The sequence below is a fragment of the Tursiops truncatus genome, chromosome 2 (genome assembly GCF_011762595.2).
Source record: "Tursiops truncatus isolate mTurTru1 chromosome 2, mTurTru1.mat.Y, whole genome shotgun sequence".
NCBI lineage: Eukaryota > Metazoa > Chordata > Mammalia > Artiodactyla > Delphinidae > Tursiops > Tursiops truncatus.
Window position 1 is genome coordinate 97,914,508 of NC_047035.1, and position 26,576 is coordinate 97,941,083.

Here is a 26,576-nt window from a genome sequence, read left to right on the forward strand (position 1 = left end):
TTGCCAAGGGGGGAGAGGGGTGGGGGAGGGATGAATTGGGAGTTTGGGATTAGCAGATGCAAACTATTATAAACAACAAGGTTCTGTTATATAGCACAGAGATATATTCTATATATATATATATATAGATATATATCACAGGATATATTCAATATCCTGTGATAAACCATAATGGAAAAGAACATAAAAGAGAACGTATATATTTGTATAACTGAATCACTTTACCATACAGCAGAAATTAACACAACACTGTAAATCAACTATACTGCAATTTTTAAAAAGTAACTTCATATGAAGATTTCATGTGACATTTTTGTCATGCAACCTCTGACCCTATAAATTAATTCCAATGAGATTTTCTACTAGGTTTCAACAATCAGGTAAGAATAACGCATACAACTCTACAGCTTTCTTTGTGGTTGAGTAAACAGCAAAAGCAAATGGAGGAAAGTATACAGATCTAAAAAAAGGGTGGGAGAAAAAGAAAAAAGTCCATAAGTAAAAGGGTCCATTTTGAAAAGGATCCATTTTTCCTTTGACCTTGTATGAAATAAAGCCACCATTATCAGCTCAGACTGATACATTTCCTGCTAATTTGGCAGCATGTCTTATCCAGGTGCAAATCAACTAATCAGCTGGCCTTTTCCTGCTCAGGTCACTGCGTGAAGAGTGCAGCTGTTTTTCCCCTTTCCTCCAGTAAGGAGCACGTAAGTGAAGATCTCATACCTCTCCTGCCCTGCTGTGTCCCATAACTGCAGGTGGATTCTCTGGCCTCTGCCAATGGCTCCATCTGGTCCATTGGCTCTGTACACCTAAAATGGAAAAATGAAAGAGAAAAAGAGAACTTCTGAGAGAACTTCTTCTCACTTTCCTATTCAGTACAACTCCCCTAATCATCTAAACTTCTAAAGGAAATCCCATCTGGAATACAATCTTATTTGTATTTTATTCCAAATAATCGTCTTTGGGTAACACAATAATTTGTATTAAATGATGTATGTACATTATATATCTTTATAAATATATTACAAAATATACAAGTAATACATAATTTGTAGTAAAAAATAATAATCAGCTCACCTTTCCTCAAAGTCCCCTCAGGTCGCTAGTTTCAGGAAATATTACCTTCTCCCCATCCTATGTTTAAAAAGTACTCTTAAAACAATTTTATAGGAAGGGCCTCTGAAAATCTCTTCCTCCATCAAAGCAATAAAAACACTGGCAAAAACAGTCAAAATCAACTTTTTCCAAACCCTTAAAATTAACAAAAGCTTGCAACATTCCAAGGAGCACCTATTCAAGAAAAACAGCTGAATATCAGTAAAAATTGTAAATTTTGTGCCTTTTTAACTTGTCCTATTCCCATTCCCCCTCCCCAGCTCCACTGTAGCCTTGAAAACCAACAGATGCACAACTACAGTAGCTGTGAAAACCATCAGTGCAGCAACCACTGTAGGAAGGAGAGGCAGAACAGGTTTGGAGTTCCCCAAAAGTCTCATCCCCAGAGTAGTGTCTGAAATCTGCCTGTAAAGCTCCATTCCCAAGTCTTGCCTTTATTTTATCTGACTTAACTTGCTCTATGAGAAAACCCTATCCTTAGACCATTTATTGAAAGCAATCAGCAGCAATTATTTAACATCACAGCTACCAAAGGCAGCAAGACCAGTTGGACCTAATCTAACCCAAAATCTTAAAGATAAGATATGAGATGTCCACAGAGAGATTTGAAAAGTTTCACAATATTCCTTGGAACCTACTAGGCCAGGCTCACGTGCATGGTTGTACATATGTCCAGGAAAGACCTAAAAATGCCCTAATCTCTCGCCTTTGGCTGACCTTGAGACTCTTCTCAAGCAGAAGTGAAGGCTAAGGCAGAGTTGTAAACTGCCTGCAGGAGCATTAAGCAAACATCCCAGCACACACACACAGAGTCCCTCAGAGAAAGCTGAGAGATATACTGGCTCAAGAATTTAAGAAACTTTCTGTCCACTCATTAGCTGACCACTAAGTTAACTAAGCAGAGACTTCAGTAGCTGCACGTAACAAGAAATACAGACTTCACAGAATTAGCCCAAGAACATCACTAAACAAACAGTGACGACAAAAATAAACGGGAAAAACAAGAAACCCTTGGGAATGGGGAGGAATCTGATTTCCAGAGTTGCTACATTCTATCAATTTAAATGTTCAGCTCTCAACAAAATTTATAAGACACACAAAGAAATAGGAACACACACACAGATAAAGCAACCAAAAGAAACCATTCCTAAGGAAGCCCAGATGTTGAACTTACAAGACTTTAAATCAGCTATTATAAATATGTTCAAAGAACTAAAGGAAATCATGCCTAAGGAATCAAAGGAAAGTATGAGAATAATGCCTCACTGAATAGAGAATGTCAATAAAGAGATAGATATTATAAAAAGTAGTAAACAGACATTCTGGAGTTAAAAATTATAACTGAAGTGCAATATTCACTAGAGGGGCTCAAGAGGAGATTTGAACTGGCAGAAGAAATAATCACTGAATCTAAAGATAGCTCAATTGACATCACCTAGTCTACTCACAAAAGAAAAAAAAAGGAATGAATAAAAGTGAAGAGAGGGAATTCCCTGGTGGCACAGTGGTTGGGAATCCACCTGCCAGTGCAGGGTATGTGGGTTTGAGCCCTGATCCAGGAGGATCTCACATGCTGTGGAGCAGCTGGGCCTGCATGCCACAACTGCTGAGCCTGTACTCTGAAGCCCACGAGCCACACTGCTGAGCCCATGCGCCACAGCTACTGAAGCCCATGCATCTAGAGCCCGTGCTCGGCAGCAAGAGAAGCCACCGCAATGAGAAGCCTGCGCACGGCAACGAAGAGTAGCCCCTGCTTGCCGCAACTAAAGAAAGCCTACGCACAGCAACAAAGACCCAACACGGCCAAAAACAAATTAACTAATTTTTTTTAAAAAAAGTGAAGAGAGTCTTGGAGACTTATGGAACACCATGAAACATACCAATATATGCATACTAGCAATCCCGTAAAAAAATAAAAATAAAAAAAAGGAGAGATAGAAAGAGGCAGAAAAATTATTTGAGGAAATAATAGCCAAAAACTTTCCAAATCTGATGAAAAACATTCATCTCCACATTCAAGAAACTCAGTAAACTCCAAGAAGGATAAGCTTGCTGATACTGACTAGACATATCACCACCAAACTGTCAAAATCAAAAGACAGAGAGAATTTTAAAAGCAGCAAGAGAAAAGTGATTCAGCACATGCAAGGGATCCCAATAAGACTAAGAGCTGATTTATCATCAAAAAAAATGAAGGCCAAAAGGCAGTAGGATGACAAAAAGTGTTGAAAGAAAAAAGACTGTCAACCAAGAATCCTATATCCAGCAAAGCTATTCTTTAAAATTAAAAGAGAAATTAAGACAACCTCAGATAAACAAAAACAGAAAATTCATTGCTAGCAGAACTGCCCTGCAAGAAATAATAAAGACAGAGCTTCAGGCTGAGATGAAAGGACCCTAGCCAGTAATTCGAATCCATACAAAGAAATAAAGAGCACCAGTAAAGATAACTACGTGGGTCAATATAAAAGACAGTATAAATGGTTTTTTGCAACTCTTTCCTTCCATCTGATTAAAATACAACTGCATAAATTAATAATCATAAACCTGTGCTGATGGGCACACAGTGTATAAAGATGCAATTTGTATGACAATAACAGTGCAAAGTAAGGGGTAGGAAATGGAGCCACATAAGAGCAGAGTATGGCATTGAAATTAAATTGGTATTAATCCAAACTAGATTGTTAAAAATTAAGATGACAACTGTAATCCCTAGGGGAACTATTACGAAAATAATTCAAAAAATATATAGTAAAAAATGAGAAGGGAATTTAAATAGTATACTAGAAAATATCTATGTAACACAGTTGCAAAGAAATAACAAAACAACAGAAAAAAGATAAGATACACAGAAAACAAGTAGCAAAATGGCAGATATAAATCCTACTTTATCAGTAATTATATTGAATATAAATGTATTAAAGACTCCAAGTGAAAGGCAGGGGTTGGTAGAATGGATTTAAAAACATGATCCAACTATATGCTATCTACAAAAGACACACTTTAAATTCAAAAAGGTGTAGGGAAAAGGATGAAAAAAATATATACCATGCAAACAATAACAAAGAGAGAGCTGGAGTGGCTATACTAATATGAGACAAAATAGACTTGAAGACAAAAAGAGTTATTAGAGACAAAGAAGGATATTTTATAATGATAAAAGGGCTGATTTATTAAGGATACATAGGGATAAAAAGAGAAATGAACAATTTGACAATAATATTTAGAGACTTCAATACTACTTTCAATAATGGATCAAACAGGGGCTTCCCTGGTGGCACAGTGGTTGAGAGTCTGCCTGCCGATGCAGGGGACACAGGTTTGTGCCCCGGTCCAGGAAGATCCCACATGCTGTGGAGCGGCTGGGCCCATGAGCCATGGCCGCTGAGCCTGCACGTCCAGAGCCTGTGCTCCGCAATGGGAGAGGTCACAGCAGTGAGAGGCCCGCGTACCGCAAAAAAAAAAAAAAAAAAAGGATAAAACAAGCAGGCAGATGAACAACGAAACAGAAGACCTGCAGAACACTGTAAGCCAATTAGACACAATAGACATCTACAGAAGATTTCACCCAACAACTGCAAAATACACATTCTTCTCAGGTTCACATGAAACATTCTCAAGGACAGACCATATGTTAGGTCATCAAACAAGCCTCAATAAATTTAAAAAACTGAAGTCATACAAAGTATGTTCTCTAACCACAATGTGGTAAAATTAGAAATCATTAACAGAAAGAAATTTGGAAAATTCATGAATATGTGGAAATTAAACAATACAGTCTTAAATAACCAATGGGTCAAAGAAGGAACACAAGGGAAACTAGAAAATACTTTTAGATGAATGAAAAGCACAACATACAAAAAATATCAAGTGAACTTAAAGCAGTGCTCAGAGGGAAATTTTTAGCAGTAAACACCTATATTAAAAAACAAGAAAGATCTCAAATCAATAACTTAAACTTCAACCTCAAAAAACTAGAAAAATAAGAGTAAACTAATTCCAAAGCAAGCAGAAGGAAAGAAATAATAAAGATTAGAGTAGAAATAAATGAACTTTTCTTTGAAAAAAAATCAAGAAAATTGATAAACCTTTAGTTAGACTAATCAAGGATAAAAATAGAAGACTCAAATTCTTAAAATCAGAAATGAAAGAAAGGACAACACTACCAACCTTACATATGTAAAAAGATTATAAAGGAATAGTATGAACAATTGTATGCCAAAATATTAGATAGCTTAGAAGAAATGGAGAAATTCCTAGACCCAAACAATTGAAACTAACTCAAGAAAAAATAGAAAATCTAAAGAAATATATAACCAATAAGAAGACTGAATTCATAATAAAAATAACTTCCCACAAAGAAAAGGCCAGGCCCAAATGCCTTCACTGATGAATCTGATCAAATGTTTACAGAAAAATTAACACCAATTCTTCTCAAACTCTTCTAAAATATAGAAAAGAAGGAAATACTTCCCACCTCATTTTATGAGGCCTATATTATCCTGACACCAAAATCAAAGATACGAGGGGAAGAAAAACTACAGACCAATATCCTCTCTAAATACAGACTCCAAAATACTAGCAAAAAGAATCCAGAAAAATATATAAAGGATTATATACCATGACTGAGTAGAAGTTATCACGAGAACAACAAGATTGGTTTAACATACAAAAATCAACCAATATTGATTTGTAATGGAATAGAATGGTTATAGAATAAAGGACTAAAACCACATGACCATTTCAAAAGATGCAGAAAAAGCATTTGAAAAAGTCCAACACCTTTCATGATAAAAATGCTCAACAAATTAGGAATAGAAGGGAACATCCTTGACCTGAAGAACAGCATCTATGAAAAATGCACAGCTTATATTACACTTAATGGTGACTGAATGCTTTCTCCCTAAAAGACAAGACAAAGATGTTCTCCCTGAACACTTCTATTCGACTTTTTACTGGAGGTTCTCATCAGGGCGATTAGGCAAGAAAAAGAAACAAAACATACCCAAGTTGGAAAGGAAGAAGTATAACAGAAGATGGGAATTCCGAACATCTATTTCCTATCTTGTATATAGGAAATCCTAAGGAATAAATACACACACAGATACATACACCCCCTACACACACATGTACAGGTTATATTAAAACTAATAAACAAGTTCAGTAAGGTTCCAGTATACAAGCTCAACTTACAAAATAAATTGTATTTTTATACACTGGCAAGGAACAATTCAAAAAAAAATTAAGAAAACAATTTAATTTATAATAGCATAAAAAGATTAAGATACTTAAGAATAAATTTAATTAAAAAGTATAAAACATATTCTGAAAGCTATAAAATATTGTTGAAAGAAATTAAAGAAGATCTAAATAGGAAAACATTCCACGTTCACAAATCGGAAGACTTAATAGTGTTAAGATACCAATACTCACCAAATTATTCTAGAGTCAATGCAAACCCTATCAGAATCTCAGCCGGCTTCTTTGTAGAAATTAACAAGCTGTCCCTAAGATTCATATGAAATTGCAAGGAACCCAAAACAATCGTGAAAAAAGACAAAGTGGGAGGACTCGTGCTTCCCAATTTGAAAACTTACAACAAAGCTACAGTAATCAAGATAGTGGCATAAGGATAGACATATAGATAAATGAAATAGAATTGAGAGTCCAAAAATAAACCCTTACATTTATGGTTAACTGATTTTCAACAAGAGTGTGAAGAACATTCAACAGGGGAAAGAATAGTCTTTTCAACAAATGGTGCTGAAACAATTATATATACACATGCAGAAGAATGAAGTTGTACCCCTATTCACCCTATACCCCAAAATTAACTCAAAATGGATCACAGATCTAAATGTAAAAGCTAAAACTATTTGCATATCATATATCTGATAAGAACATTTATCCAGAATACACACACAAAAAAACCTCTTAAAACTTAACAACAAAAAAACAACCAATTTCAAAATAGGCAAAGGATCTGAACAGACATTTCTCCAAAGATGATAAACAAATGGCCGATAAGCATATGAAAAGGTGATTGTTCCACAACATTCATCATTAGGGAAATTAAAGTCAAACTTGCAGTGAGGTACCACTTCACACCCACTAGAATGGCTACAATCAAATAGACAACAAGAAGAGCTGGTGAAGATATAGAGAAATTGGAACCCTCATACATGGTTGGTGAGGATGTAAAATGGGGCAGCATCTTCTGAAAAATGTGAAAGTCCCCACAAAGTTAAACAGAGAGTTATCATATAGCCAGTCAAATCCGCTCCAAGCCTATATAAGTATATTGAAAACATAAGTTCACCCAAAAAATGTATATGAATATTAATAGAAGTATGGTTCATAACAGCTAAAAAGTGAAACAACTGAAATGTCCACCAATGGATGAATGGATAAACAAAATGTGGTATACCAATACAATGGAATACTATTTGATCATAAAAAGGAATGAAGTTCTGATACACGATACAACATTATGCAGAAAACATTACACTAAGTAAAAGAAGCCAGACGCAAAAGGCCACATATTGTATGATTCCATTTACATGATAAATCCAAACGAGCAAATCCAGAGAGTAGATTAGTGGCTGGGGGAGGGAAAATGGAAAAATGCTAAAGGATATGAGGTTTCTGTTGGGGTGATGAAATGTTCTAAAATTTGGTAGTGGTGACAGTTGCACAACTGTGAATATACTAAAATACCACTGAATTGTACATGTTAAATGGGTGAATTTTATATAAATTATATCTCAATAAAGTCATTTTTTAAAAACAAAGTTATAAAATGGGGATTAGTTACTAAATATAATCACAAGCATATAGGGGAGGGGCAAGATGGGGTAGGGAATTGAGAGGTACAAACTACTATATATAAAATAAATAAGCTATAAGAATATATTGTACAACACAGGGAATATAGCCAATATTTTATAATAACTATAAATGGAATATAACCTTTAAAAATTGTGAATCACTATATTGTACACCTGAAACTTATACAATATTGTACAGCAACTATACTTCAATTTTAAAATAATTAAAAAAAAAAAGAAAGAAAAAGGAACAGACTCTCTGGTAGTGGAAGGCTTAGGGTGGATCAGAGGGAATGAATATTTCTGTCCTAGAAGCCAGAGACCATTCATTTTTCCCAGGTAGAATACTCTCCACTGCAGGGTTTTTGTCATTAATCTCCTGACTACTTGTTGACCTGCTTCATGGGAACAGCTGCTTTTTCAGTAAGAAATGTAGTTCCTGGACATACTAACCTCCTGCCTTACTCCCTACCCCACAATAACTTATCTTGCTGTCCTCTGAAATATAAATTAAATAAAAATATTTTAAAATATCCTCTTCCCTTATTCTGCAGAACCTTGCTGTTCCCTTGGTTACCTCCCAGATTCATATGCCCTACCGCCATTCCCATCCCTACTCCAACCTCACACTCCTCGTGGGATCAATGAGTTCTGCCACTTAGTGTTCCACATGCGATAGCTGAGGCCTTAATTAAGAGAAAATCCATTAAAAATGATATCAAAAATGGAAGAAATAGCCCACAAAACAGGGGTATGAGGAGCAGGGAAGATTGCAAGCTTCATAACAAAGGTACGAAGCAAATTCCACAAATAACTTTGTGGAAATCAGAAGGAACATACCAGCCAAAAGAGTATCAAGGAAATTTTTTTAAATCTTCACTTTTATTTTATCTGCTTGGTTTTATATGAAGCGTCCTCAGTTACAGCCTTTAATCACATTGCCCAGACTGAACATAATACACTCTCATATGTACCCTTTAATTTTAGATTCCAACCTTTGTCCTCCTAATTCCTACAAAGTAAACAAAACAGACAGGCAAATGTTGACTCAGATTACGTTTTTATATAGAAGGATACAGAACTTACCACTCTCTTTTCCCTGAAATCAATGCCGACTGTCGTGATAAATTTGGAGTTAAATTTACCATCTGTGTACTGGTAAAGTACACTGGTCTTCCCTACTCCAGAGTCTCCCAGAGCTAAAAACTTGATGAGGTAATCATAGTCTCCATCAGACATAATGAAGAACTCAGTGGTTCACCTGAAAAATACAAACAAATGTATATTTACCAAAAACCGATTAGAAAATATTAGAATCTTCCATGAATTAAATGACTTCCTTTAATATCCAGTTCATCAAGTACTTCTACGTAACACCTATGTGCCTAAGGGTTCTGTGAAGAGAGGATTAGACATGATTCACTATCCCAAGGACTTAATCATTGGCTAGATGAGCTGCTACTGAATTTGTAAACAACTAACAGTTTAGGTTAAATTTATCGTGCATATTATAGTACTGTTAAGACAAAAATTCCAAGTGAGAATGAAAATCAAGAAGATAATGGTCACTAAGGCTTATACGCAAACCATGTAGAACAAGAGTTGACAAAACAAAGAAAGAAAGGAGGAAGTTGAATATTACAGGAATAACAAAAATTCTTAGAGTGCAAGTGGTTCCAACTGCCCCTCCTTTTTCAAAGTCTCCTAGTGCTGCATCCTTGGCTTTTCTTTTTTTGCTTGGACGTTGAGGCAATTTCATTTATCCTATTCATTTTCACATGTGACTATCATTCCTTCAAAGATAATGTTAAGTTCACGAGTAAAACTTGGTTTGCAGCTTCCTTACAAATTATTGTTACTACATATTAAATGAGATCTTTCTAGAATATCACTGCTCACTTGAGAACTGAGTTCCACCATGAAGGGCTCATTTATCTACATTTGCCTTGGTATTCTACAGGAATACCTACAGGAAATTCTACAGGAATTCTACAGGAAATGCTTCCAATTCAGCTCTTCAATATTGGCCAGAAGTCTACCTTTGAGAAGAAATATTCTTGGTTTTACAGCAAGATCTAACCATGGTTACTTTCTATCCTTTGCAATCAGCACTTTTCAAGATTGTTTTTATCCTCTAAATAGATTCAAACTATTCAAAATATCAGTCTGACTAGAAATATAGTCTGTCTCCAGGGAAGGCTTACTTCTTTTTATCCTCCCATTTCTAATACCGATAAACCCTCCTGAAAATCAGAAAAACAATCAGCTATTCCGTTACCACTGACAACTCTACCTGCCCATTCAACATACATATTCACCCATCCACATACACATCATATGCCCTACATTAGATGCTGCTGATTTTCCTCTCATTGTCCCCTTTTCACCCAGCCATCTCCTGCCCAGAAACTTTACCACAATTCTCAACGCTTCCTATAGGATTATTTCTATAGATCCATAAAATTCATAAAAGCTCAGGCAAGGACATTTATTGATTTTCAAGGTTGCCTCCCCCACCCTATCCTCAATTTGGTGACCCACCTTATGCTCAAAAATCCTGAATTCTGATCCCCAAGAGCTGCTTCAGTGACTTCCACAGAGTCCCTTGGTGCAGAGCTGTGGCCTCACATTCAGATATGGCTGGTCAGTCGACAAGGGCAAAGCCTCTACAAACATTTGGCATTCTATTTGCACACTATAAGGTGTGACACTGTACAGATGATGGTTTTCCTATGTTATAGCTTCTGTACGCACAGGTACAGGTTGCCAGCATTAATGGTGTGTAACAGAATGCCTCTCCAGAAGATGACCACTTGGATACAAATAAAGATTCTAGTACGTTTTATCACAGCATCTCACTCGGCTCCAAGTTATTCATAAATAAGAGCTAAGAATTGAAAAGTAGGTCCAGATAACATTGAATCATTTGGGGGGGGGGGGCTCCCGTCCAAATAAATGAGGAAGCAGAAAGCAACTCCAAATTCTGCAAGGAGAATGATGCAAGAAGTCGCTGTGGCTACCTTATTTCCTCTTTACTTTTTTTTTTTTTTTTTTGTGGTACGCGGACCTCTCACTGTTGTGGCCTCTCCTGTTGCGGAGCACAGGCTCCAGACGCGCAGGCTCAGCGGCCATGGCTCATGGGCCCAGCCGCTCCGCGGCATGTGGGATCTTCCCAGACCGGGGCACGAACTCGTGTCCCCTGAATCGGCAGGCGGACTCTCAACCACTGCGCCACCAGGGAAGCCCTCCTCTTTACTTTTATTTTGAAAAAAGTTGGTCATTTTTATAACGAGTTTCTGTATCATTTCAGGTACAGGAGAAAATGTTGTCACCAATGGCATACTCTTCTAGAATTCTCTAAACCTACTTCAATGGAATTCAAAGACTGATGAACCTATCTCTGCTGCACCAAAATTTAATATGTTTAGTTATCATGGGAGAAGAATTACACAGGTAAGTCTACAAATGATCTTCATGGGTTTTGTCTTCTATTTGTGATGACAGCAATATATAACAGTTTGTTCCCAAACCAAACCATCATAAAGGAAGTGTTAACAACATACCACAACTGAAGGTATAGACACCACCATTGAAATTAATCATATTTTATACTCTTCAGACTGCACCTTTAGACAATTATCTGCCTTGCTGATCTGAAAATAAATGCTCAGACCTTCCATTTTCTGGGTTCAGTTTGCTAAAGAATGAAACAGAACCCAGAGAGTTTAACTCATTTGCACAGTCTAGAACATGTGTCTCCTAACTTCAAGTCCAATGTCCATTCTACCTCAAGCTTTGTGGCCATTACTCAAGTTTTTACAAATGGATGTTGGATTTAAAAGTGACCAGGTGGGATATCATACAAGGTAGCCTAACAGGAAACATGTGACTTCTGAAGTCAAGCAGAGCTGGATTGGATTCCATATCTCCCACATACTGGCTACTCAGATGTTTTTCAGTCTTGGATTTTCAGGTTTCCATTCCATGAAAAAGAAAATGTACACTACTTCCCACCATTGTTCTAAGGATTGAATGAGATACTCTTTGTGGAGTGCCCAGCACAATGCTTGGCATAAGCTGGCTACTCAGTAAATGTTGGCTCACTCTCTTCTCCCCATTCTGGACACATCAGACAGGCTCTGAAGACCTAGAACAATTTCTGAAATTGCCTCTGGGCAGCTCAAAACATGTATTTCTGGCACAAAAGATTGCTGACTGGCTCAGAGTAGTTTACGGAGTCAGCAAACGTCACCTTCTTTTTTGGCTGCTTCAAACCATTTTCAATTAATTTTAAGTAGATATGTCAATTTCAAAAGAGTTATGACCAGCTTAAGAACGGGTTTAAATTGTATAAAGCACTCTGATCCATACTAAAAAATTCATACTTGTTTAAAAGGATCTCAAAGGTTCATTCTGGTTCAGAGTGAAAGAGTTAAGTTCAGAGACATTCTACCTACAAAAACATTTCTGATTGATCTAAAGCCACTTAGTTAAAACCATATGTATTACTCAGCCATAAGAAGAAATGAAATTGAGCTATGTGTAATGAGGTGGATAGACCTAGAGTCTGTCATACAGAGTGAAGTAAGTCAGAAAGAGAAAGACAAATACCGTATGCTAACACATATATATGGAATTTAAGAAAAAAAAATGTCATGAAGAGCCTAGGGGTAAGAAAGGAATAAAGACACAGACCTACTGGAGAACGGACTTGAGGATATGGGGAGGGGGAAGGGTGAGCTGTGACAAAGCGAGAGAGAGGCATGGACATATATACACTACCAAACATAAGGTAGATAGCTAGTGGGAAGCAGCCGCATAGCACAGGATATCAGCTCGGTGCTTTGTGACCGCCTGAAGGGGTGGGATAGGGAGGGGGGGGAGGGAGGGAGACGCAAGAGGGAAGAGATATGGGAACATATGTATATGTATAACTGATTCACTTTGTTATAAAGCAGAAACTAACACACCATTGTAAAGCAATTATACCCCAATAAAGATGTTAAAAAAAAAAAACCACATGTATCTAACCACAATCATTTAGGTCTGGTTTTAGGAGCTCAAACTGCTTCACACTGGTTTTAGCTAGCTCAAATAATCTCTGACCTGGACAAGTAGGTTCTGACCGGCTCACCTAAGGTTTGACTGGTTCCGAGCATATTTTACTGAATCAAGCTAGTGCTGACCAATTAAATCTATCTCCAACTGGGTCACACTTGCTCTAATTTTATCAAACTGCTTGTAGTTGAAGGTAAAAACTGGCTCAAAACAGTCCAAGTTGACTGATAAGATGTTCAAACAGTTCAAGACTAAAAATGTAAAATGATATTCAGAAGCACCAAAAGCAACGGTTTGGGGCTTTTAAACTTATACCAAATCAACAATCTTAAAATTTTCCTTATAATTACCCCAGCTGTAGACAATCTGTACTCAAATATTTATCTCCATCACAGTATAGTCTCTTTCTACACTTGAACAGTTTGTACGTGTTAGAGTACAGAAAACAGGTTGGGAGAAGGGATACTGGCAGAGGAGAATACGATAAACAACAGGGAAAGGTATGATGAGTGACACAGGCTTCCTTGGTTGAGAACTCACCTCCTGCCTTATCTCAAGGACCTGGCAGCAAAACACTGATCTGTAATCCAACAATAAAACAGAGATTTCAGCTGGGGGGAACCTTTAGCAAATTGGGATGCTATTTACAGTTTGCCCTAAGTTGGTCACAATGACCAGGCTGTTCTGGGTTAACAGAGACCAGAATTCTAAAGAGTAAGGAAGCTGCTAGGAAATAAAAGTATTCAGGGAACAGGCAGGTCTTCAAATTGTTGACAGAGATTTTTCAGGGTATTGGTGGTGACAGGTTCCTTATCTGAGCTTACAGTCAGTTAGTCAAAGCCTAGAGTTAACGGAATCATTCCATCTTTCAGGAGAAAATAATTCTAGTCCATAGCAGACTACAATCCCAAACCCATGCTGCAGTCCTATATGTGGTTGTCTCGCCACCGCTTACCACCACGAGGTAAAGACAACTAAATGTTAAGTTTCAGCTTCTGGTAGGTCTTCACGTAGAACCATCTTCATATTATTAAAAATTATTTTTGGGACTTCCCTGGCAGTCCAGTGGTTGAGACTTCGTCTTCCAATGCAGGGCGTGAGGGTTTGATCCCTGGTCAGGGAACTTAGATCCCACATGCCTCCGGGCCAAAAAACCAAAACATAAAACAGAAGCAATATTGTAAAAAATTCAATAAAGACTTTAAAAATGATCCACATTAAAAAAAAGAAAATCAGGGCTTCCCTGGTGGCACAGTGGTTAAGGATCGCCTGCCAATGCAGGGGACACGGGTTCGAGCCCTGGTCCTGGAAGATCCCACATGCTGCGGAGCAACTAAGCCTGTGTGCCACAACTACTGAGCCTGCATTCTAGAGCTCACGTGCCACAACTATTGAAGCCCAGGTGCCTAGAGCCCATGCTCCACAACCAGAGAAGCCACTGCAGTAAGAAGCTCACGCACCACAACAAAGAGTAGCCCCCACTTGCCACAACCAGAGAAAGCCCACGCACAGCAATGAAGACCCAACGCAGCCAAAAATAAAAATAAATTTATTTTTAAAAAAAGAAAAATTTTTTTAAAAAGAGTATAAACATTTAAAAAATTTTTAATTAAAAAAAATTAAAATTATTTTTGCTTTTTATTTTTGTTACTCAAGTCCTGAGTGGTGTTTCTGGAACCTGTTCTTCAGAAAAAAAAAATACTCCACTCCCCAATTATGGAAATAACAAATTATTTTTATGTTGGCATTTTAGAGCAGACAGGGAAACAGTAAAAATACACAGTGCAGAATTTGGGGCACCCAAACAACATTTTGTGCACACAATTTCCAGCAAGCACTCCAGCCTATTGATGCTTGGGAAGCTAGTTCATCAAGGCCTCCCAATTGCACTGCTCTTGCTAAAAATAAGTAAGATGCCCACATGTCAGGCACTTTACCTGCATTAGTGTAACAGCCCTCATCACAGCCCTAAAGGCAGGTGATACATACATCACACACACTTCCTCCCTCCGAGGAATCTCGGTGCCAGTCTATCATGAATGCCACAATGAAAGGATGAGGAAGTGGGTCTTGGGCAGTCTCTCCACATATTAACATGCGCTCAATTCCAATGAATTGTTGAGAGGCATAAAAAAAGTGGAAGTTAAGAGCAAGGACTCTAGAGTTGAATCACCTGGATATGAATCCAGTCATGTCACTTTAGAAAATTTAATGTCTTTTGCCTCAGGATCCCCATCTTAACAATGGGAATGATAACCTATTTTATTAATACTATCAAGTATCTGCTTTCTTAACTTCTTTAAAAGTGGGGTGCATCTTATATTTCACAGTCTTACCACCCATGACATCTTACAATTGTTATTAAATAAGGTGGTACTGGAAATACAGTTGTGTGAAACCTTTCATTAGCAACTTCTAAGCAAAATCAAGAATGCAGCATCAACACATTTTAGATTCGATGGAGCACAACAGTAAACCTATCTCAGAGGGCTGTTGTGAGGATTGAGTATACATATAAAGTTTAGTTTAGAACAGTGCCTGGCACACAGTAAGTCCTGTATAAGTATTAACTGCTATTAGCATCATCAAGCAGTCTAGCTCTGAAGGGTCAATACGAAGGCAATATTCTTTCTTAGAAATGAAGAAAGAACTGAATCCCTAATCGAAAAATAAGATTAAAAAAAAAAAAGACTCTATGGAGATGTAATGGCCTATATGGGAAAAGAATCTTAAAAAAAAAAAAGAGTGGATATATGTATGTATATAACTGATTCACTTTGCTATACACCTGAAACTAATACAACATTGTAAATCAACTATACTCCAAAAAAATGTAAAAAATAAAATAAAATAAATTTTATCAAAAAAAGGAAAAAAAAGAATCTATGGAGAGCACTTGAACCTAAGGTCACTTCTTTAAACACTGTACCTCCTGGAGGAAGGAGCAACTAAATACCTCAAGGAAATGTCTTCTAAAGTCAAGAATGCCCTCAATTTGAGACAGGCAAACGATTTTCTTATTCATCTCATATCTATCTCTCCTCCTTACACAAATATTTTTTCAAAGTGATCTACACCCTCACTCTCATCAGATTAACAATAGAAAGCAAGGAACACCTACTTCCTCAACATGTACCATGTGGTGATAATTGCCTGGTGAGAGAAAGTCAATGATCTTCTTCCTTATTTAAAAAATAAAATATATTTTAATTGCTTTTCAGGAAATAAGGTAGAAGAAATTGATTTTAGTTAAGTGCAAAGGGAAAAGCTCTCACTCTCACTCCCTCTCTCTCTCTCACACACACACACACACACACACACACACACACTATAGCCCAAATTCTCCACGAAACTTCCTATTAAATTCAGTCAAAGATTCCAACCTTACGATCCCCAATCACTAGGCAGAATCATTCAAAATCTACTCCAGATAAGCCAGTTTTTAAAAGCCCAATTTTCCCTCTATCAACCACATTTAATACAGAGAGTAAAAAAGCAAGGAGGGATAATATTACCTGAACAACTACTATGTGACATGAATGGTAGTAGACATGGTTCTATTTTATCATCCTTAAGTGCAACTTAATGTCTGGGTAAGGCATAAAGAGAACGTTGTTTTCTTAATGTGGTGGCACGTAGGCTTGGGTTCAAATTCTGGACTCTTCTTGGTGTGACTTGGTCCAAGTTCTTCAAACTAAGTCTCCTCTCTTTCAACTACAAAGTGGAGATAACATTACTAACCTCACTGGGTTACTTTAAGGATGAAGTGACATAATCCACAGAAAGTTTTAGCACATTGCTTGGTTTGTGTTAAGTGTTCAACAACAGAAACTTCTTTTTAGCAATACTATTACTAACATATAGCCTCATCAAGTTCTTATTAGGCAAGGCATGTAATTTTATAACCTATTCTTAATGTAACCAGTACCTGAACCTTTAGAAAAAATAGAGAAAGAAAGTCAATTTAGGTGCAATCATTTAAGAGGTCTCTATCACAAAAGCTATCTTGGCATTCCAATCTAACAATGAGTTGGGTTTTTTTTTTTGTGGTACGCAGGCCTCTCACTGTTGCCTGTCCCGTCGCGGAGCACAGGCTCCGGACGTGCAGGCTCAGCGGCCATCTATCACAGGCCCAGCCACTCCGCGGCATGTGGGATCTTCCCAGAGCGGGGCACAAACCCGCATCCCCTGCATCGGCAGGTGGACTCTCAACCACTGTGCCACAGGGAAGCCCAACAGTGAGTTTTAACTGGGTGATTTTTGGCAATTTCAGAGCTAGAGTGTTCATTATAAAAGCATTTTATAATGGGGAATTCCCTGGTGGTCCAGTGATTAAGTCTCCTCATGCTTCCATTGCAGGGGGCCTGGGTTCGATCCCTGGTCGGGGAACTAAGATCTCACAAGCCATGAGGAAAAACAAAACAAAAAAAAAGCAGCATTTTATAATGTACCAAGATATGAGTAGGGGCAACTTGTGTTTACCAGATGAGCTCTGGCTACAACTATCTTAGATCACTGTAATTGCTATACCCTGAAGTGACATACATTTACTTTCACTGCAAAAGCAAGATGTGTACTGCCCAAGAGTGGGGCTCCCCATTTCCACAAGAGGAGATAGCCTCTGCCCTCTGTGCACGTGACCTTCCTCTTCTCAATTTCTGATCTAGTGTGAGTAGATAGGTTTCTGCCCTCCTAAATAGGTTGACAGTAGAATAGATGAAATTATAAACAAAGAGCTTATCTTGTTTGTGCAAAGATCTTAGGTAGAGAGAAGTAAGTAGAAATGTAATGGCATTGAAGAATAGACAGAAATTGGAATCTGTTTCATAGTAATATAATAGATCCACCCTTAACACTGAGAAGAGAGGTACATAGCTAAAAACTGACAATCTAAATTTACATACAATTTGGCTTAATATTTATAAATGTGCCTCTTACACAGGAATATTCCATTTTCCCCAATTACACAAAGTGAAAAGACTAAATTATAGCATTCGATGATATTCCAACATAGTAAGTTATTCAGAGAAAAAATAAAATCATCTACAAACACTACTGAATTAAATATACATTCCCAAATACTACCAGGACATCCAAATATATCATTTGTAAAAGCATCCTTCAGCCATTTGCAATTCCTTATGAGTATTAAAAAAGAAAAAATAAGCAGTCTCAATCCAGGAGTTGACCTACTATTTCTGAAATGTTACCATCACCTCAGTAGGTGACTAACATAAGCCAGTAGTCAAATAATACAAGCAACTACACATTAAGAAAGAAGTGGGCACTGGAATGATTCTTGAAAGTAGAAAATGTTCTTCTGGAAGACCACTGTCAGCGACTCAAATGAGATACTGGCTTCTTTGTTTTTGTAAGATGTGGAGATCATCGATTCATTTACTCAAAAGGCATTATCTGCTGCCCACGCCTCTTTTACGATCAGAATATAACTGTTTACAGAAATTTATGGAAAGTAAATACTGGGTGTTATTTACTTACAGTTTGTGACAAGTACATCTTATTTTATAGACACAGGGTAATAGGAATAAAGGCGTACTACAGAAACTGTCCTTTGTAAAATATAGACAATACAGTGGCAATAGGAGTGGCTGTTTGGTTTGCCGACTAATATCTCAAATAAGGTGAAAGTAGCCCCATAATGGCCCCAACCACATGTCCCTGCAATGGAATGTCCCACCCATGGCTAAACGTGCTTCCTAATGACACCGTAAAGCAGGAAATTCTTGGAGAATTCTTGGAATTCTCCAAGAAGTCCACAGAAGTGCAAAACGTGTAAAGTCTACTCCCACTCAGTGGTTGCTTTCTGTGAGCACATAGAAAACAGTAAGACATAGGTGTTGGAGTCAGGGTCTCCTCAATTCAAACAGGGGACCACCACCTACTGGTGTAAAGTGAGTAGCAAAATGCATGATGGAGATCAATATATCGTAGCTGTTCTTATGACTACGAGAGATTAAGGTTTGAACACTGACCTTATGGCATTAAGACTGGTGCTTTTTCCACTATTCCTTAAGAGGGACACTGAACCTAATAAATCTCCTAAAGAATGGAGTAAAAATATTTTCCGAAAATGGAACAGGAGGAGTGACCTAAGCTACCTGGAAGGTAGCTGCAAGACCAACTGATTCATAGAGGGAATTCTGCTATTAAGTTCTGAAGAGGTAGAAGTGAAGAGCCTTTGGTTATGTCAGAGTGATGCCAAACTCCTGGGCCCAAGACTCAAAGGTGGAAATATTGGGAGTGACTGTGCTGCTACCGCAGCCAGGACTGGAAGGATTACAAACCAAGTAGCACTCAAAGGACTTGAAATTGAAAAGTGCATTTCCATGAATTGGGAGATTGGGATTGACATGTATACACTGATGTGTATAAAATGGATGACTAATAAGAGCCTGCTGTGTAAAAAAATAAAGTAAAATTCAAAAAGAAAAAAAAAAGTACATTTCCAAGGTTGCAAAACACAGAACACCTTTCCATTCATGACCTAGAAATGGAGTCAGGGATTCTGGCCAAGCCTGGTCCTCCCGGAATATGCGAGGGTTGTAAAGGCCTCTGACCAACACAACCTAGCTGCCCTCTTGCATCTCACCTGCCTCAAAGTTTTTCATGTGCTAAAACACAGGAAAGATGTTGATTTGTCAGAGGAAATGCACCAAATCAAGAAAAGAATCACTTCACTTTGTGATGGAGCAATGATGGTTCTTTCATTCCAAGAAAAATTTTAGGATGGAAAAACAATTGTGAATTAGAAGAATCAAGACCTGTTGAGGATGACTGTCCAAATAATAAAAACAATTAGATTAATATCCCTGAGTTGGCAGTAGCTGGGGAGGAGAGGGATTCCTTTACCATTGCCTTTTTTAAAAACTAAAATGAGTGCTCTATATTTATTCACCCCGTAGAGACACTGTGTCCAGAATATACCACCTCCCTGCCTTTCCAGACCCAATCATTTGCATACCAGGATATTATTTTCACTGTTGTTTTTTTAGGGTGACTTCTACAGTGTACTGTAACCATTTCCCTGACTTCTTAAACAAAGGGCATAGACCATACCTCACCTTTTCTGTGATGAGATACCGTAACTGTATACTTGCAGAAACTGTGAATGGTGAGGGCTCGTATCCCACACACCCTACTCTGAAGGCTAAGATGAAACATCAGTTTGGCACACAGATACTTACAAAGGCCACTAAGATGCACCGGACAGGGCTTCACCTCTCCCTCGTCCTGCCTACACCACAGCCTCACCCATGCTGACCACACCAGGGCACAGCCGTTCTCCACCCCCAGGGATATGCTTCTCAGGTGCAGTCTGGCTTACAAAAGCACACAGGAGTCCATCTCTTCACAGCTGGCTTTCTTTCTTTCTTTTTAATATAAATTTATTTATTTGTTTGTTTTTATTTTTGGCTGTGTTGGGTCTTTGTTGCTGCACATGGGCTTTCTCTAGTTGCGGCGGGCGGGGGGGCTACTCTTCGTTGCGGTGCACGGGCTTCTCATTGTGGTGGCTTCTCTTGATGCAAAGCACGGGCTCTAGGCACGCGGGCTTCAGTAGTTGTGGCACGCGGGCTTCAGTAGCTGTGGCACGAAAGCTCTAGAGCGCAGGCTCAGTAGTTGTGGCGCGTGGGCTTAGTTGCTCCACGGCACGTGGGATCTTCCCGGACCAGGGCTCGAACCCTTGTCCCTTGCATTGGCAGGCAGATTCTTAACCACTGCACCACCAGGGAAGTCCCATGCACAGCTGCTTTTCTTTTCCATAGTCTCCTATCCACCCTACAACACCCCCATGTTGGGTTCTAACAGTCCCACTTCTATCCATTACCCTGAGCCTCTCTACTCTTTCTTGTCCCTCATCTCCACGTACTCTTCCCAAACTCCAGTTTGTGTGTGCAAAAACTGACCTCACACCAACAACACCAGTCCATGAATACTGGTGCTTTCCTTGTAACAGTGAGCTGTGATATCAATTTCAAGGTACTGGACTCTCCTCCATAAGCTCATTTGCTACTCTGTCTTCAGGGACTTCTGCTTTTCCAATAAGGAAAGTCTTCCCCCAGCTAAGTCTGGGAACAGAGCCATTTCAGAAACCCAAGTGCTTCTCCACTGTGCCAGTTTGGGGTTTACCATATACTGATGAAAAGGCAGCATACTGACACAAGTTAATCATGAGTTTAAAAAACTAGTGTCTGAGGACTTCCCTGGTGGTGTAGTGGTTAGGAATCCACCTGCCAATGCAGGGGACACGGGTTCGAGCCCTGGTCTGTGAAGATCCCACATGCTGCAAAGCAACTAAGCCTGTGCACCACAACTACTGAGCCTGTGCTCTAGAGCCCGCAAGCCACAACTACTGAGCCTGCACGCCACAACTACTGAAGCCCGCGTGCCTAGAGCCTGTGCTCTTCAACAAGAGAAGCCACCGCAATGAGAAGCACGCGCACCGCAATGAAGAGTAGCCCCCGCTCGCTGCAACTAGAGAAAACCCGCACACAGCAATGAAGACCCAACACAGACAAAAATAGATAAAAAAGAAATAAATTTATTTTAAAAAAACTAGTGTCTGTAAATATTCCACCATGTATTAACTTAGTTCTTTTAAAAACAGTAAAATAGGCTCAGAAATATCAAACTATTTCCTGATGTTTTAGCACCACAAAACAACAGTACTAGGATTCTTAGCCTCTCTCGTTTGGTGTCAATAAGCTCTAAACAGCCAGCTATAGGTCTTCCTGGTCCTCGATCAGGTCCACTCCCTCCATTTAATATACTTACAATACATGTTTAACTGCTCCCTAAATATCATATTCTTTAATAGCTGAATCAAAAGGAAAGAAGAGAAACTCACCTGTGGTGCAGGTCCAATCTGATATACTTCTTATTGATTCTTGCCCCGTTCCACCTATGCAGTAGGCAGTCTTAGCAGGGACTGTTTGCATTTCTATCAACAGCTTTTTATAGACTAGGGCGTGCCTTGGGTTTACTTATGCAAAAGAGGACTGGGGTACTTGCAGCCATCCAGCCTATTTCTAAATCAGCCTGTCAGATCACAGTTGGCTTTTTTGCGATTGTTGTTGTTTTTTCTAATTTTCTTACCTTTGAATCAGTAAATGCTGCCTAATGTCACATTTGGGGGGATTTGTTAAGTTTTACGAATGTCCCCTGGTTGCGTAAAAAGGATCTGTATTCCCTGTTTGTTGTATGCAGAATTACGTATGTACTAGTTCAAGCTAGTTAGTTGTATTTTTCAACCTGATATATCCTTGTTTATGTTTTCCTACTTCACCTGTTAGGTTCCGAGAAAAAACTGGACCGTATTTATTTTTAGAAAATAAGCACAAGACAATGTCTTAAACGAGATGAATATAGCAAATCATAAAAGAGTAAGGCACTGCAGTTCTTATTAGAGAGGCCTCAAGTCTGTGGAGCTCTGGGACCCATTGAGGTTCTTTAGGAGTCTATAAACTTTTATTCAAATGTCCTTTTTCTCTTTATTGTTATTTTTTTTAACTGGAATAAAAAGTTACAGCCAAACGAGTTATATACCACATTTAGAGACCTCCAAATTGTTCACTTACTGCCTGGCTAAGTTATTTGCTTCTGCCTTTAGTGCATACATATTATTTGGAATTCTTATAAATCTGTCATTAATTGAGAAGGCTATAGTTTGCACTAGGCTTTTGTCATTCTCTTTCCTTTTTAAAAAAAGTTTGGAGTGGATTCACATGTCCACTCTTGTGAGAATATTTAAGGAAGCATATGTGAGCCACACTCAGTAAATGACAGAAAGGCTCAGGCACATCTGTTCAGCACATGCTGGCTTTTACTCAGTTAGGACAATTGAGCAATAAGGAATGAACACACTATGCTGCATCCTAACATTCTATTATAGAGCACTGCAGACATGATTTTATGTTTGGGGAGCTTCTTCTCTGACTTAGAGCTACGCTAAGCTTGGGTTACTTCTTGTTCATAGCAGATCAGTGTTTTCACAGCCAGCTGAATACTCTTGCATAGCGTCTCAGAAAAGCTACATAGTATCACTGCAGCAAATCTTTCGCTCCCTCAGAAAACTGCTCTGGTCCAGCTGGTTGCAAACTTTCTTTAGCAAGGTTCTTCAAATGAAATCTTACCTGGCACTTTAACATATAAAACAGGTGAAAGTAGAACCACTCTGGTAAAAGAAGTGAAGGTAAGACCCCACCTCCAAGGCCTGTGGACCCAACAAAGTCCTAACAAGTGCTCCATTGTACACATGTGGAAAATCAACGTGGAAAGCTCGACCTCAATGGCTCTGAATCATCTCGTTTACCTTCAGCTTTGTACCCAACACTTCCTGCCTGCCTAAACACCTCAAACTGACACCTCATTACAAGGTATGCTACACTTTCTTATTCAGCATCTCCTAAAAATGCCATCTCTCAAATCTCATCCCCTTACCACAACCTTAGGACTCTTCTTATCTGGGACTGAAAATCTGGAATGTATTGGGTGACCCTGGTAAGAATTCCAAGAAGGGCTACCTGGAGCTTCACAGAATAAGTCTGTAGGAAAGGACAATGATCACTGGGTCAATCAAAGGGAAAGAAGAGCTGTGGATCTAAGGCTGAATAGTCCAGGGAAAATCTAGATCAAACTGGCTAGAAGTGAAGCAAGGGGCAGCATCCCCCTTGGGACAGAAAACCAGTGTTCTTGGAAAAGGGAACTATTGGGAGGATGTTTATAATCAGCTACACTGGTGATCTTTTCCCAAAGGGCATTATAAAGCATAGCCATGTCAGTCTCAATGGACTCGACAACCTATGCTTGGGTGGAACCCTCAAAAGTCAAGATATGCTTTGAAGACCACAATGAAATGTTGATATAGCAAACTTAAAATAACTGAGAATATGTTATTTTGTGCTACGTCAGAAGCCACTTTGTACTAAAGTACAGCACAGGATAACACAAAGCAGCATAAATTTTAAAAAATACTGATGGGAGAAAAACTTAAAATTTTCTCCACTATCTTGACTTTTTTCTATAAATTCAAAAGAAATTGCTAGTATTGTATTTTCTCCATAGAACCCCTTGTTCCAGCTAATGGCTATGTCATGAGGAATGTTTCATATGAAAGGACTGCTACTGGGACTTCCCTGGTGGCGCAGTGGTTAAGAATCCACCTGCCAATGCAAGTCCTGGTCCAGGAAGGTCCTACATGCCACGGAGCAACTAAGCTCTTGCGCCACAACCACTAATTAGGCCTGTGCTCTAGAGCCCGCAACCCACAACTCCTGAGCCTGCGTGCTGCAACTACTAAAGCCCGTGTGCCTAGAGCCTGTGCTCCACGACAGTAGAAGTCACCGCAATGAGAAACCCGCGCACCACAACAAAGAGTAGCCCCTGCTCACCGCAACTAGAGAAAGCCCACACGCAGCAATGAAGACCCAAAGCAGCCAATAAATAAATTAATTAATTTAATTAAAAAAAAAAAAAAAGAAAGGACTGCTACTTAGAACCATTAGAAAGTTCCAGGGAAGGAGGAAAGGGCATGGGGAAGATGGGAACAGAGCAATCCCTAGTGTTCCCTACCACAGCAGGCAGCCTCATATGAAGATGGCATAGAACCAACTTCAGGCCAGAAGGGGGAGATTCAAATGGAGGTCCCAGACAGGTGGACAAAGTCACATCAAAGTCAAACACCAAAAAAGTAAGGAGCAGATCAAAAAGGGGAGAGATGGCTTGTGGATTTGAGGAATTCAGGAGGACAGCTAGCCATACAGACTGGGAAGACCAGTTGCTCATCAGAGCCAGTAGGAACAACACCTAGAAAAGACCCAGGTAGTTGTTACTTTATCAAAAGCCAGAGAGATTCTTCCTTTCTAAGTCAGGGCAATTTATTCCATCTACTTGCTCTCCCCTGCTTAACCTATCCAATTTCAAAGGCTCCCTAATCAACCCAAACAGGTTCCTTCACTAAGTTTCCCCCAGCTGCCCTGGGCAAATGGAAAAGTCAAGCATCCAGGTTAGAACTTGGTTCAAAGGCATACCTGTCTTTGTCATCAGCCAAGCCTGGGATAAGGACACCTATGGGAACCAAGCTCCTATTTTCTTTTTTTTTCGGGGGGGGGGGATGGGTAAGAAGTGGATTTATGTAACACAAAATAAAGATTCTGTGTTAGCAAGGAAACTATGAATCAGCAAGAGAACGAGCTTCTATTAGGAAACTGGACATTTACCACATACATTCTAGTGCAAGAGGTTTTACATTTTGTTAAGATGCAAAATGTTTATTTACTCAGGAGATGCAGTGTGATTTTCCAAACCAAAATCTGGGGCATGAGGTCTGTCAGTGGATTTTCATGACCATTTTGGGAAAAAGGCAGAATCGGGAATATAGTTTAGTTACCAAAGTACTGGAATTTCTAAAGCACCTCACTAATTTATAGGGCAAATACACAGAGAAGAAAGTGAAATGAAGCAGTATCGGAAAAGCCATGGAGTTGGCCATCACAACACACCTCTGTGCACAGAGGACACGTGCAATCATTTGAGTTCCCTTCACTTCTGACCATCAGGGCTCAGGACTGAGACCCTACTGATCACCGTAGTAGAGAAAGGGGAAGGGAAGTTGTTTCAACGGCAACATCCTCACCTACTTATGTTCCTCTTCTCACAGTCTCAGTAATTAACAGTATGATCACGAACTAAGCCAAAAGTTTCTCTACCCATTCCACTCTCAGCCTGGAAACCAGTCCTCCTAGGCCACATCATGCTCTGGATATTCCTTTAACCAATGTTTTCTCAATATGTATGAGTGCTTTATCTTGGTTAACTTGGACGGGTATTACACTACTTCTGAGTACTCCTCTCCCATTCCTCAGCTCCCCAGTAAACTTGCGTATTGCCGGGACTGTTCTTCTTGTGTGTCGCTTCCCCTCCACACCTCACCGCTGGACTTAAAACAGGCCAGCTGTCACTCAATTGCTAATTGTGTCTACCATCTGGCTTTCTCTGACAGCCTTTTCCTTCCTCTGTTTCCCTCTGTTCCCTGCTGATTTCATTCAGGAATGACTCATAAGGTGTCTTGGAGCTCCACTGATAGCGGCTCTTTTTTTTTTTAAAATAAGTTTATTTATTTATTTATTTATGGCTGTGTTGGGTCTGCATTGCTGCGCGCAGGCTTTCTCTAGTTTTGGCGAGCAGGGGCTACTCTCCATTGCAGTGTGTGGGTTCCTCATTGCAGTGTCCTCTCTTTGTTGCGGAGCACGGGCAATAGGCTCACGGGCTTCAGTAGTTGTGGCATGAGGGCTCAGTAGTTGTGGCTCGCGGGCTCCAGAGCGCAGGCTCAGTAGCTGTGGCGCACAGGCTTAGTTGCTCTGCAGCATATGGGATCTTCCCGGACCAGGGTTCGAACCTGTGTCCCCTGCATTGGCAGGCAGATTCTTGACCACTGAGCCACCAGGGAAGTCCCTAGCTGCTCTTTTTTGGTAAATTAAATTATATTTGCATTCAACTCAACAGTATTTGATAAGCAGTTTCTATCTGCCCAGTACTGTGTTGGCAACTACAAAT

At 39.2% G+C, this 26,576-nt stretch overlaps 1 protein-coding gene across 4 annotated transcripts in view; it reads right to left on the reverse strand.

Annotated features, from left to right (window-relative positions):
* Positions 1 to 26,576, reverse strand: part of RAB27A (RAB27A, member RAS oncogene family) — a 74,397-nt gene that overhangs the window by 18,162 nt on the left and 29,659 nt on the right. For 3 of the 4 annotated variants that reach the window (XM_073801037.1, XM_019946663.3, XM_073801038.1), the window contains exons 2-3: positions 9,033 to 9,207; positions 727 to 812 (exon numbers count right to left, since the gene is read on the reverse strand). In XM_073801037.1, the coding sequence (XP_073657138.1) occupies positions 727 to 812; positions 9,033 to 9,185 (239 nt within the window). In that variant the 5' untranslated portion in view covers positions 9,186 to 9,207. Of the gene's footprint in view, positions 1 to 726; positions 813 to 9,032; positions 9,208 to 13,544; positions 13,585 to 26,576 lie in introns of those variants that run through there. The other variant, XM_073801036.1, reaches the window with a different exon arrangement.